This window comes from Arvicola amphibius, chromosome 8 (assembly GCF_903992535.2).
Source record: "Arvicola amphibius chromosome 8, mArvAmp1.2, whole genome shotgun sequence".
NCBI classification, from domain to species: domain Eukaryota; kingdom Metazoa; phylum Chordata; class Mammalia; order Rodentia; family Cricetidae; genus Arvicola; species Arvicola amphibius.
Genome location: NC_052054.1, coordinates 105,830,925 through 105,843,581, shown reverse-complemented (window position 1 = coordinate 105,843,581; position 12,657 = coordinate 105,830,925). Strand labels below are relative to the sequence as shown.

At 49.3% G+C, this 12,657-nt stretch overlaps 1 protein-coding gene across 1 annotated transcript in view; it reads left to right on the top strand.

Moving 5' to 3' along the window:
- Armc9 (armadillo repeat containing 9) overlaps nucleotides 1-10,684 on the top strand; it is a 128,799-nt gene extending 118,115 nt beyond the window's left edge. The window contains exons 24-25 of the mRNA XM_038339038.1: nucleotides 9,196-9,368; nucleotides 10,624-10,684. Coding sequence (XP_038194966.1) covers nucleotides 9,196-9,368; nucleotides 10,624-10,646 — 196 coding nt within the window. The 3' untranslated portion in view covers nucleotides 10,647-10,684. The remainder of the gene's footprint in view (nucleotides 1-9,195; nucleotides 9,369-10,623) is intronic.
- The last annotated feature ends 1,973 nt before the right edge of the window (nucleotides 10,685-12,657 follow it).

The following is a 12,657-nucleotide window of genomic DNA, read 5'->3' as shown; positions in this document are numbered from 1 at the left end:
CATGCTGAATCTTTCTCGGTAAGCAACCACCTCGTGGTACTACTCACATTTCTAAATATGGGTTAAAGTAAGATGTGAGAATTAGCTAATAAGAGGCTGAAACTAATGAGCCAGGCAGTGTTTAAATGAATACAGTTTATGTGTTGTTATTTCGGGGCATAAGCTAGCCAAGCTTCACAAAAACAAAACAGAACCAGCAAGTTGGATCTGTGAGTATAAGCCCCTGCTACCAAGCCTAACAACCTGAGTTTGATCCCCAAAATCCACATGGCAGGAGTGAGCTGATGCCCACACAGTGTCATTAACCCCACACACATGAGCCACAGTATGTTCACACCTACACACATGCACACAAAATTAGTAAAAGACAGAGTAAGCAAGGAGAACACATTTTGTCCGAGGCATTGCCCCAGTTAGCACTCAGTCCCAGCTACACAGGGCGCCTGCTTGTTCCTTGCATTGAACACTGGCTAGTTTTCAGACATCAACCTCCAGGAAGGAGATCACCTTGAATGCAGCTTGCCATCCCACCATCTTCAGGGCTGCCACCACAGGTTGGCACGGCGCTGGCACACGGTCTGTAGGCGGCCCTGTGAGACCCAGAAAGCCCCCATGGCTGAGTGAAAGGGGGGCATCCCACAGATGGAGCGCACATGTCTAATTCCACACCCGAGACCTTTCTTATGTAGACAGGAAGTGATTATTTAATAAATAGATTTTAAACCCCCCTAATCTGAAAGACTGAAATCCAAAATGCTCCCAAATCTGAAACCTTTGAACCCTGAGTTTATAGTAAGTAGAACTTGTTCTTTCCTGGGCAGTGAGGGGCGGGACAGGGGTAACACTCGAGTGTATATACAGGTTCTTATTTGTGCGTTTGCCTCTGTGGGCACGAAGCTGACATCGGCCGGCTTCCTTGATTGGTTTCCAGGGTCTCGTAGAATTCAGAGCTCTCTAATTCAGGTAACCTAGCCAGCCGGTTTCCACCTGTCTCCTGTTACAGGGATCACAGGTGGCTCCCCATGACTACCCAGTGGCATTTATGTTTATAAATGGGTCTAGGGATTCCAGCTCCAGTCACACTTGTGTGACAGGTACTTTGCCTGATGAGCTGTCCCTCCAGCCCACTCCGTAGCCCACAATGACTTTGATGTTGACAATATTGATGCCTCAGCCTCCCAAATGTTGAGATTAGAAATGTGTGCTGCCAACCACACCTGGCTTATTTTTTATATATTTATATTTCATGTATGTGTGCCCTGCATATACATATCCCTGCAGGCCAGAAGAGGGCTTCAGGTCTCATTACAGACGGTTGTGAGCCGCCATGTAGTTGCTGGGAATTGAATTCAAGATCTCTGGAAGAGCAGCCGGTGCCATCTCTCCAGCCCAACCCCTGACTTATTTTTAAGAAGAGTTTCAAATGCTTTTGAAGCAGTGTGTCGTAGCACACAGTATGTAATCCAAGCACGTAGGAGGCAGAGACAGGAAGACCAAGAATGCCAGACATGGGACTGGAGAAAGAAAACATATACACAACCATAGAGACCTGAGTTTGGGTCCCCAGCACCCACGCACAAGGCAGGCGTGACTGTGTGTACTGCTACCCTGGTGCTGAGGAGGCGGAGAGGAGAAGACAGGATTGCTGGGGCATGCTAACCAGCTGGTGTAGCCAAAAAAAAAAAAAAAAAACCAACCAAACCAAAAAAAAAAAAAAAAAACAACCTGTAAGCTCCGGGATAGAGTGGAAGGGATAGAACAGAGTCCTGCTCTCGCCCTCTGGCCTCCAAGCGGTCATGTGCCTGCATGCATCCATAAACGTACACACGTACACCGTGTGCATGCACACACCAAAAGAAAATTACAGGCTAGCTTGAACTACGTAGCTACACTCAGTACTCATATTTTGATTTTGTTGTTGGTGGTGGTTGTCTCTTTCTTTGTTTTGAGACTGAGTCTCACTGTATATCCTAGGCCGGCTCAAGATCATTGCAACCCTCCCAACCTAGCACCCTGAGTGCTAGAATTATAGGTATGTGTCACTAAGCCTGGCAGGAGCCTGTTGCTAAGAGCTGTAAAATTATGTTCAAGTTATATTGTGCATATTCATATAATGCACACATGAAACATAAATGATTTCTTGTTGTTCTAACTGTGTGGCCCTGGCTAATCTAAAACTCACTATGAAGACCAGGCTGACCTTGAACCCTTGACGAACCACCTGTCTCTGCCTCTTAGTGTTGGGATTAAAGGTGTGCGCCACCATGCCCAGCAGCATAGATGAATTTCTGCAATAAAATGTGGTCCTGGGACGGGGGACTTGTTGCTTGTGACACCAAAACACAGTGCTCACCTCAGAGAGAATAAGAGTTTATAATGGAGCCAGAAACTCAGATTTAGGTCACCCCAAATTCAGTGTCCCAGTGTGGGCAGTCTGATGGTGTTTTTAGTCACAGAACAAAGAAAGTCGTAAACATACAGGAGGTGTTTCCAGTGCAGGGGTAACCTCGCTGTAGACTTCAGATCCTGTCTGGTGACTCCCCGGCCTTTTGGTGGGTGGGAACTCGAGTTTTGACTATACATTCCCAAAAGTTTTATCCATTTGTCTAGGATGTTAGGTCAGATGTGGAGTCGGGCAAGGAATGACTATTTCGAGGGCTGAAGATAGCCCAAGAGAAACTGTATTAGACCTACCTTTAATACCCCCGCCTCTCCGAAGTCATTGACACTCTAGGCAGTTAATGAGCTCGGTAGAAAGTGCCATAAAAGATGTGGCTTCTTTCTGGAAACTTTGCACTGTACCAGCAGAGGACCTGGCGTTTTTTCCAGCACCCACCCCAAGCCGCTCACTGCAGTCTGCAACCCTAGTTTCAGCGGAATCTGACAGCCTTATCTGACAGGCCAGGCACACGCACGGCACACACGCACGGCACACATGCATACATGCAGGCCCTCACATATACACATAAAAGAGAGAGACTTGGGTCCTACATGGCCAGGCATGGTAATGCACACCTTTGATCCCTGTACTCGGGAAACAGAGGCAGGTGGATCTGTGAGTTCAAGGTCAGCCTGGCCTGCATAGAGAGACCCTGCCCCACCCCCAAAGACTTGGATCCTGTCCCCAAGACATTTCATTGCACCTGTATGTCCCAAAATGTTTTAAAATTAAATCCAAAATACTTCTAGCCCCAAGCATTTCAGATAAAAAGAGATTCACTCCCTCCCGCCGCTTTGCTTTTTAAACATGAGAAAAGAGTTTATGTGTGTTGCTTTTTTTATTCTCCCTCACGTGTCCCCACCAGATATGTGGCAGCTCAAGATAGAGTATTTTTGTACATCTTGATAAAAATGACCCTTTCGAATCAGAGGCCGTGGATGGCAGGACAGGAGAGCCGAGTGTTTGTGTGCACAGGTGTGAACCGTTGGTGGATGTTAGACCTGTCTGCCTTCACCTGGCGCGTTTTCTCCTCTCCCAGTCCGCACCCTGTCTCCACCGTCGTCTAGGTCTCGTTATTCTCAGGACAAGGTGTTTGTGGCAGCAACCAAGAGCGGGTTCCAAACCTAGAGAGCACAGAGCACAGAGCAACACCTGGCCACCTCCTGTGCGGCTTCCTGCATAAGGAAAGGACATGCCATCCTCTGCCGGGGCGCTCGGCTGCCGGGGCGCTCGGCAGCACTCATAACACAAGTGCAGAGGCAATGCCCCTGGCCTCTTCTATTGCTCTTCCCAGCCAACACAATATCCCCACTGATGAATTGACACAAAGTGGCACCCTAATAAATCCTTGCCTATATTGGGGCACCTCCCAATGAACACATACGTCAAACTGCCTGTGTGTTCCTGCAGCAAATGACTTTCTGGAACTCACGGTGGAGTGCCCTCCTGGACTTCCTTTTCCTGTCCCCTCCACTGTACTCTGTCCATCCAGGGTCATTTCCTGGTTCCAGCTCTGGCTCTGGGCAGCTAGCTCCTATCGTGGGGGATGGAACCCAGAGGCTGCTCTGCCTTTGGCAGTGCCCTTTCCATCACCTCTGCCGAAGTCAATGACCACTCCCTGCCAGCACACCCTCCTCCTGCAGCAGCCACCAAGCTTTGGAGTGCTTTGTTGGGCATGGGTCCTGCTAAGCCAAGGGCTGGCTCCCTGGTGTTCTGGGAAGGACAACAGTCCCCATCACTAGTAGGAAGAGTCAGCCAGAGGGAGCTGCTACCTGAGGGTTCTCGCTTCCTGACCCACCAAGGGATATGTTCTGCTAAGCAGAGAGAGCACCCTGTGACTCTAGAGAATCAGGTTTCTTCCAAAAGATAGCAACAGTATATGTATCTGAGAGAGAGAATTTTTTTTTTGTTTTTGTTTTTTCCCCAAGGCAGTGCATCTCTGTGTCTAACAACTCTGGGTGTCCTGGAACTCAATTTGTAGATCAGGCTGGTCTCGAACTCACAGAGATCTGCCTGCCTCTGCCTTCCGAACGGGCTCCTATGATTATGGAGGGTTAGTGTGCTCCTTTGATTATGGAGGTTCATACCCCAGTGAGTTCATACTGGGGTAGGGACTGCATGCAGGAGATTCAGGGAAGGCCGGCAGTTCAAGTCCAAAGGGCTCCAGCTAGCAGAATTACTTCCTGCTGGGAAAGGCCATCCATTTTTTTATTCAGGCTTACTTAGCTAAGTCCGAGCAGAGGAGTTCCACCTTGGTTCCTTAGGGTGATCTAACTGACTCACAGTTCACTGGTGAAATCCAAATCTTAACCTAAAGCCCATTTGACACAGGAAAACAGCCGTCTTCTCTGGGCTTTGGTACAGGCTGGTGTCCTTTCATGGTGGACTAGGAGAGCACAGCTCTCCGTGCCCGCTGCCTGGGTCCTTCTCCTCCCCCCTCCCCCCGCCCCATCTTCTGCCGATCCACTGCATGACCTCACCGTGCCAATCCTGGCCAGCCTCAGCAGCCATTGAGAACTGGCTCCCAGACTGGCTGACCAGTTTCTCTGTGTGTGGACTTGGTTGAAGACGGGCCCAGGAGCACAGCGCTAGCCCTGCCTCTGCCACAGGAATCTCTGAGTAGGTGGTTTTCACTCGCTTCAGTGTTGTTCCTTCTCTAGATGAGGTAAAACTACACCTTCTGATAGTTGGCACTGAAAATGTATGTGCATTTTACCACAATTAAAAATTAAGTGTTGCTGGGCAATGGTGGTGCATACCGTTAATCCCAGTACTAGGGAGGCTCTCTGAGATCAAGGCCAGCCTGGTCTACAAAGTGAGTTCCAGGATTTCCAGAGCTGTACAGGGCAACCCTGTCTCAGGAAAAAGAAAGAAGGAAGGAAGGGAGGAAAAGAAAGAAAAAATATATATACATATACACAATTTGGGGGGCTTCTTAGGAGGAAACTGTGACCTTAATTTTTTTAAGTTTATATTTACCTGTATAACTGTCTGCCTACCCTTATATCTGGAATCAGGGTCTTGTCTATCTGCCTACCCACCTGCCCGCCTACCTACCTACTTCTATGCCTATCTAGACACGGTGTCTCATGATGCCCAGACTGGCCTCTGATATGCTGCGTGCAGTTGAGGATGATAAGCGTCTGGTCCTCCTGCCTCCCTTCAGAAATGCTGACACTCCTAGTGTGTCCACATGGCCAGCTGACATGACGAACTCAGGCCTCTGCACACGCTAGGCAGGCGCTCTAACTGCAGCCTGCTTCAGCTTTGTAGTCGTTGTGAGTCTTCAAGACTGGGTTTCTGTGTGTAGCTCTGGCTGTCCTGGAACTCACTCTGTAGACCGGGCTGGCCTCGAACTCAGAAATCTCAGAGATCCACCTGCCTCTGCCTACACAGTTCTGGGATTAAAGACATGCACCACAGCCTCTTAGAAACCACTTTAAAAAAAAAAAAAAAAAAACTAAAGACAGGGTCTCAGGGCCTGGAGAGATGACTCAGAGGTTAAGAGCACTGGCTACTCTTCCAAAGGTCCTGAGTTCAATTCCCAGCAACCACTCAGTGACTCACAACCAAGGCTGACCTGGAACTTGCAAAGAACCTGCTTGCCTCTGCCTCCTGAGTGCTAAGACTAAAGGCATGGCTATATTTATTATTTTTAATTGTGCGTATATGTGTGCAACTGTGTATAGGTGTGTGCATGGGAGTTTAGATGCCCGAGAAAGCTAGAGCTGTCAGATCCCCCTGGAGCTGCAGTGGGTGCTGAGAACTGAACTCGGGTCCTCTGCAAGAGGCGCTCTTAACGGCTGCGCCATCTCCCCAGCCCCTGTGTTTAAGCACTGTACAGATGGAGAAGCTGAGGCTTCTAGCGCGTCAGAGAACTTGTTGATGAACAGCCACCAGCTAGAGAGGGCAGAGCTGACCCTGGGCCTCTCTAGGGAGAATGTCTCATGCTTTCTATGGTTCTGGGTTTCACATCTCAACAGAGAGCACATCCTGAACCTCTGTAGGAGGCCTGCGGGGATGTGGGGGTGGGAGGTCCCGCAGCCTGTCGCCATCTCTATACTAGCTCAGTATCCCCCACCAGCCAGTTCAAACCCATCGGGTTACACAAACCATGAGGACCTCAGCTCTAAGGCACTCACTCACTCAGGGAAGGGAAGACCAGCCACCTGTGGCTTGTGTGCTGCGTGCAAACTGGCAGAGCGAATTCATTTGGTGGTGGCAATACTGAGTGATGGCCATGGCTCTTCACCACCTCAGACACAGGAAAATGGATGTTTCTGTAAGTGGCGAGAGCCCAGCTCTCACTGTGAGGAAACAGAGTTCAGCAGGTTACCACTTGTGACTGCAAGACAGGAGGGGCAGGGAGCGTTCAGCCCAGCACCACCTTGTTCCTGGGAGGCAGTGGAACCCAGACCCCAAAGCTCTGGTCCAACAACACTAAGCTGTGGGGAATTGGCGGAAGACAGCTTCTGTGTCACTGCCTGCCTACTAGGTGGATGACCTCAGGAAGCCTCCTGAACTTTAGACCCTTAGTCGACATCTGCTAAGGTGGAACACCTGTGTCCCGGAACTTGTTTGCGGGTTCAGCATCACCATATCAGCAAGGCTTTCCCTGGCCAACCCTCCCGCCCCCCCCCCGAAATGAATGTCATTGTGCTGCAGAAGCAGATAGTGAGAAGCCAGACACCCAGACCGCAGTTTTCCCATCCTGGGCGGGAAGTCTGACGTCATACTCTTCAAAGCATGCCAACAGTGTGTGCTCCTTCACTCTGGAGAAGCGGCTCCTCACGCTCACCTGTTTCTGGGGTCTGCCTGTCCTCCTTAGCTCTAGCCTCAAGGTTTTGGATCCAACTGGCTGACTCCATTCATTTGTCACAACCACTCTTGCCTGCCAGGTGACCCTGGCATGCATTCCAGACCCTTTAGAATAAACAAAGCCAGGCTGGAGAGATGGATCAGTGGTTAAGAGCACTGGCTGTTCTTCCCAAGATCCTGAGTTCAATTTCCAGCAGCCACATGGAGGTTCACAACCACCCGTAATGAGATCTGGTGTTTTCTTCTGTTGTGCAAGCATATATGCAGACAGAACACTGTATACATAATAAATAAATCTTAAAAAATAAACAAAATGACTTAGATAGTCATCCATGCTCACGGTGTCAGCCCCTGATGTTTCTGTCATTTCTCACAGTTTTTGGAAGTCGCTTGCTCACGCTTCCAGCTTACTCAGTTAATATTATTTCCTTCTCGGGTCTCTGAGGAAGTTGAAGATTAGATAGTTATAGTTATAGTTTACCAGACTCAGAAAGCAAGTTATGATGGAAAGTAAATTAAGTATAAGACTTTGGACTCACAAGATAAGATTGGTATGGGGTATTTTCTCTGAATGTGTCAAATGCAAGTGGACTAGACACTGTTGATGGACTTGTTGCCTGTGTATATTGTATGTAGTCAGCGTATTTATTGTACACAGTTTTTCTTGCATTACTTAGAGCCTTTCATTTTATATTTTAGACAAAAAGGGGAAATGTAATGGTATTTCATTTGTATTTTAATAAATAAGGCTTTGTGGTGACCTTTATTTTTTTCACATTTACCTACTTAACTTTTTAAAAGTGTGTGTGTGTGTGTGTGTGTGTCCATGTGCACAAGCACACAAACACATGCACACACCACCCATCTCTCCAGCCCCATTTTAAAAGATACTTTAGGAGACACGTATCCTTCTAGACTATTGAGACAATGATCCCCAAGGAAAGTATTTCTCCCAGGAAGAGATTCCTTACAGATCTGACAACCGTCAGACCACCTTGCAGGAGAGACTGGCGCTGACAGCACTGAGTGAGTGATGGACAGAACCACTTCTTGACCAGAACTGCTTGTAACCTAACCCCATAGACAGGTTCAGGGCTTGGAGCACCCACTGGGCCTGCTTATTTGCTTCCCTTCCTACGGAGGCCATGTTGAATCAATCTCCTTTCTTTGTTTTTGCTGTTGTGCGTACCTTTACTAGTCCCACCGAAGACAACTGACCAAGCCTAGCTTGTTAGGGCTGCCAGAGCCCAGAGGCTAACAGGAACAGCTCCGATAACACGCCTACAGCAAGGTACTCCTGGGTTCAGGAGCATGTGATCTGAAACTCTGGGGGCCACGGCTCGGCTGCCGACACGTCCCCGACACCGTGATCTAAGCTGTCACCGCCAGTGGGCTGGGGAGATGACTAAGTGGGCAAAGGCAGGTGCCACCAGGCCTGATGAGCTGCGTTTCGTCCCCAGATGGAAGAAGGGAAGGACCCACTCCTGCAAGTTGTCCTCTGACTTCCTCGCGTGTCCTGTGTTTCCTCTCCCAAAATAAATAATAAATAACATTTTTTTGACAGAACATAGTAGTGTCACCTCTAATCCAGCACTGAAGGGGCAGAGCCAGGAGTATTTTGAATTCTAGGACTTCCTGGTCTACATAGCAAGTTCCAGGGCAGCCGGGGCTGTATAGTAAGACACTATCTTAAAAACCAAATAAATTAATTAAATGTCAGTACTCTCCCAGGTCCTGTTGCCCTTCCCCACCTTGTTAACCCCTTAGCTGTCACTTCTTCCTCATCGTTTCCTTCCTCCCTGTAGTATGGCTGCCACATTGTCAGGGCTCACAGAGTTAGTGGCTCCCTCCTCTTACAATTCCTACTCCCAACTTTTTGCTTAGCAGTTGTGACTCTCAACTGTACGTTTTTGGTTTTGTTTTGTTTTTTGTCCTAGGGAATTCACTTCAGCCTTCACCTGCAAACCCTGGGTACCCAGCACTCCGGAGGCCATGGAGCTGAACACTCTCAAGGTGAAAGCGTTGTCTCTGGCCCCCCAGTTCTCCTCAAGTGGCCCCCAACAGGCCAGCCGCCCGGCTTCCACAGCATCCTCCATGAGGGACCTGCATAGTAAGTCAGCCAGCACCTTGGTGGGAGGCTCGGAGGAAGGGCCTTGTGCTCCTGGATTTGGGCACATGAACTATTTGTGCCCGGGCAAATGGGAAAGGTACACTTCCCTTCTCTACAGAACCAGGGCCCTTTCCAGTGGCTTTGCTTGCCCCAGGGACCTATCCTTTATTAACTTCCTGTCTATTCATTGCTCTTAGCTAGACAGCTAGTATACAAGCTGACCGAGTGACACCTTGAAGGTCATGTCCCTTAGAAAGAAGATTTCCACATCTGCGGGCCTTGCAAAGGCCAACCTGGCCTGTCTCAACAGCATAAGGTTGGTCTGGAACTCAGATCCACCTGCTGGTGGGAGGTTCCACTCAAACCCAGCCACTCCATCTTCCTCCCCCTCTTTCAGCCTCAGCCGGCTGACTGATCTCCACCCCAAATGAGTGTTACTAACAAGAAGATCAAAAGTACAGAGCAAGCCGGGCGGTGGTGGCGCACGCCTTTAATCCCAGCACTCGGGAGGCAGAGGCAGGCGGATCTCTGTGAGTTCGAGACCAGCCTGGTCTACAAGAGCTAGTTCCAGGACAGGCTCCAAAGCTACAGAGAAACCCTGTCTCGAAAAACCAAAAAAAAAAAAAAAAAAAAAAAGTACAGAGCAAAGATGTCAAGCAGCAAAAAGCCATTGCCCCTCCCTAGCCACACCCTGGCGTTCTAGCCAGGTAATGAACCATTGCTAAGCCATCATGGGCTCTCCCTATTGCCTCTGGAAATGTTGAAGCGGAGGTGGACAGGCGACTTGCTTCCAGGCCCCGGGGCAGTGCCAATGGACCATGAGAAAGCCTGGCCAGGAGAGAAGCAGGCAGGCCATTCTGACCCTGCTCTGTTTCCAGGCTGCACAGGCTTGGGGAGCCTCAGTTGACGATGCTCACAATCCTAACACCCGTAGCTGATAGCTGGCCATACCTCACATCCAGCAACATCATATAGCCCAAGCCTGCTGTACAGAGCCCCTGCGTGGTAGAGCCCATATGTCCTGTGGACTCAGCAAACAGTGAGCTGTTGCAAGGACGGACGCTGAGCAAACTGACCAGGCACAGCTTCCTGTGAGGAAAGACCAGGGCAGGCCACAGAGCCAGGTCCTGGAAGGGACAGTTTTCATTATTCTGTTTGCACAAGGGCAGATTGAAAGAAGGGATTGTATGGGATAGAGGGGTTCTGTGCAGGGACCACTTGGCACGAGCATCCAGCTCTGGCTTCCCTCCTCCAGGCAGCCAGTCATACAGGAAGTGAAGATGGCTTCTTTCCCAAGCTGTCACCATCACGTGGCTGAGGACCCATCGGCTTCCGGTTCTCTACCAGCCAGCAGCTGCAGGTGATGGATGTGAAGAGACGCTTGTCTCCGAGATCCTGGGTAGCAGAGGCCCGGGAATGCCAGCCAGCCAGGCTGCCCAGGAACAAGGCTGTCAATGCTCCACAATCCAGGCATCGTCTCCTCAGACTGAGCCATGGGAAGATGGTTGGCGAGGCCTCGGCTGCTCTCCTGGTGAGAGGAAAGGTTAGGGTTCGGGTTAGGGTTAGACACTTTGTGGCTCCGGAGAATAGCAAATTCCGGATTCCATTCCCCTGGCCTTCATAGAGTCTACGCAAGACAGAAGCCATATCATCGAGACACATCATGTCATCCAGATGGAGAAAGTTATGCCAGAGGAATCTTTTTTCAGATGCTTGTTCAGGATGACTGTGCAAGGTGACAGATGAACCAACCACAAACCAGTAAGCACGACAGGAGATCCTCATTCTCAAGGCCTCTGTCTCAGCCAGGAGATTCACTGCCTCTCAAGCAGAGGTTCTCAACCTCTGGGTCGTGACCCCTGGGGGGGGATTGAATGATCTTTTTACAAGGGTCAAATATCAGATAGCCTGCATATTAGATACTTACATTAGTATTCATAAAAGTAGCAAAATTCAGTTATGAAGTAGCAATGAAAATTATATTATGGTTGAGGGTCATCACACTATAAGGAATTGTGTTAAAGGGTACAATATTAGGAAGTTTGTGAACCACTGCTCTAAACTCTGCTGTAAGATATAATCTTGCAGGTGATGGGATGAAGGGGACAGAGGAAGATGGGGACACACTGCTTGTGTACAAAGTTCTTAAAAAGAAAAATTAAAAAACAAGAATATGCCATGGGCCCAGGGATGTAGCTCATGGGGTTGAGTGCTTGCCTAGCATGCACACAGCTCTGGGTTCCACCTTCAGTATCACAGAAACCAGATGTGCTCACACCTGCCATTCGCTACGCAGGAGCGGGAAGCTTGGGGAAGAGAAGTTCAAGATCATCCTGAGCTACATCGTGAGTTCAAGGCTAGCCTGGGTTACGTGAAACCTGGTTTTCCAATAAGAATCTGGTGTGATCTGGTGTACAGGGTAGACTCGGCCTTCCTCAGACAGTTGTTGGGGTTTCTGCTGTTGTTTTTAGATTTATTTATTTTTTTGTATGTATCTTGGCCTGCATCTCTGTGTGTGCATGCGTGTGCCTGGTGCCCGTGGAGGTCTGATTAAGGTCTCAGAAGCCCTCCTGCTAGATTACAGTTGTGAGCCTCCATCCAGGTGCTGGGAACAGAACCCAGGTCCTCTGCAAGAGCAGCACATGCTCTAACCACTGAGCAGTCTCTCTAGTTCCTCTTTATATAGATTTAAAGGCCTTAAAAAAGGTGACCAGCTTGACCTCTCTCCCTCCCCTCCCCTTAAGAAGACAGTTAATAATGGGACTCTGCCAACATAATGGTCCGTCCAACCACCTACTCCCTACCAAGGTATTATCAGGCCCAGTCCTAGGACAAAGGAAAGAAAACCACCTGCAGAGCTGGCGTCCTGAATGGTAACCAAGTTATAAAGCTGAATAAAATTAATCGGCGGCGACAGCCAGGTGTGGTGGCACGTGCCTTAGGTACAGCACTCAGGAGGCAAAGGCAGGTGTATCTCTGTTAGAGGCCAGCCTGGTCTACAGAGTTGGCTCCAGGCCAGCCAAATCTACAAAGCAAAACCCTGTCTTAAAAATCAATCAGTATCTGCGTGACAAAATCACACGCAATCACCCAGGCACTCCCAATGGCCCCTGACTCCTCAAGACAGCTGGCAGAGGGACAGCCCTTAAAGAGATGGGAGCAGGTTAACCTGAGGTGATGTGAGCTAGCTGGCATCCAGGGTGATCTTGGGAGTTCTTGGTAGAGACACCAATCTAGACACCAGTCTAGACTCTTCCTCAAGAGCAGTAAATGCTCTTAACAACGGAGC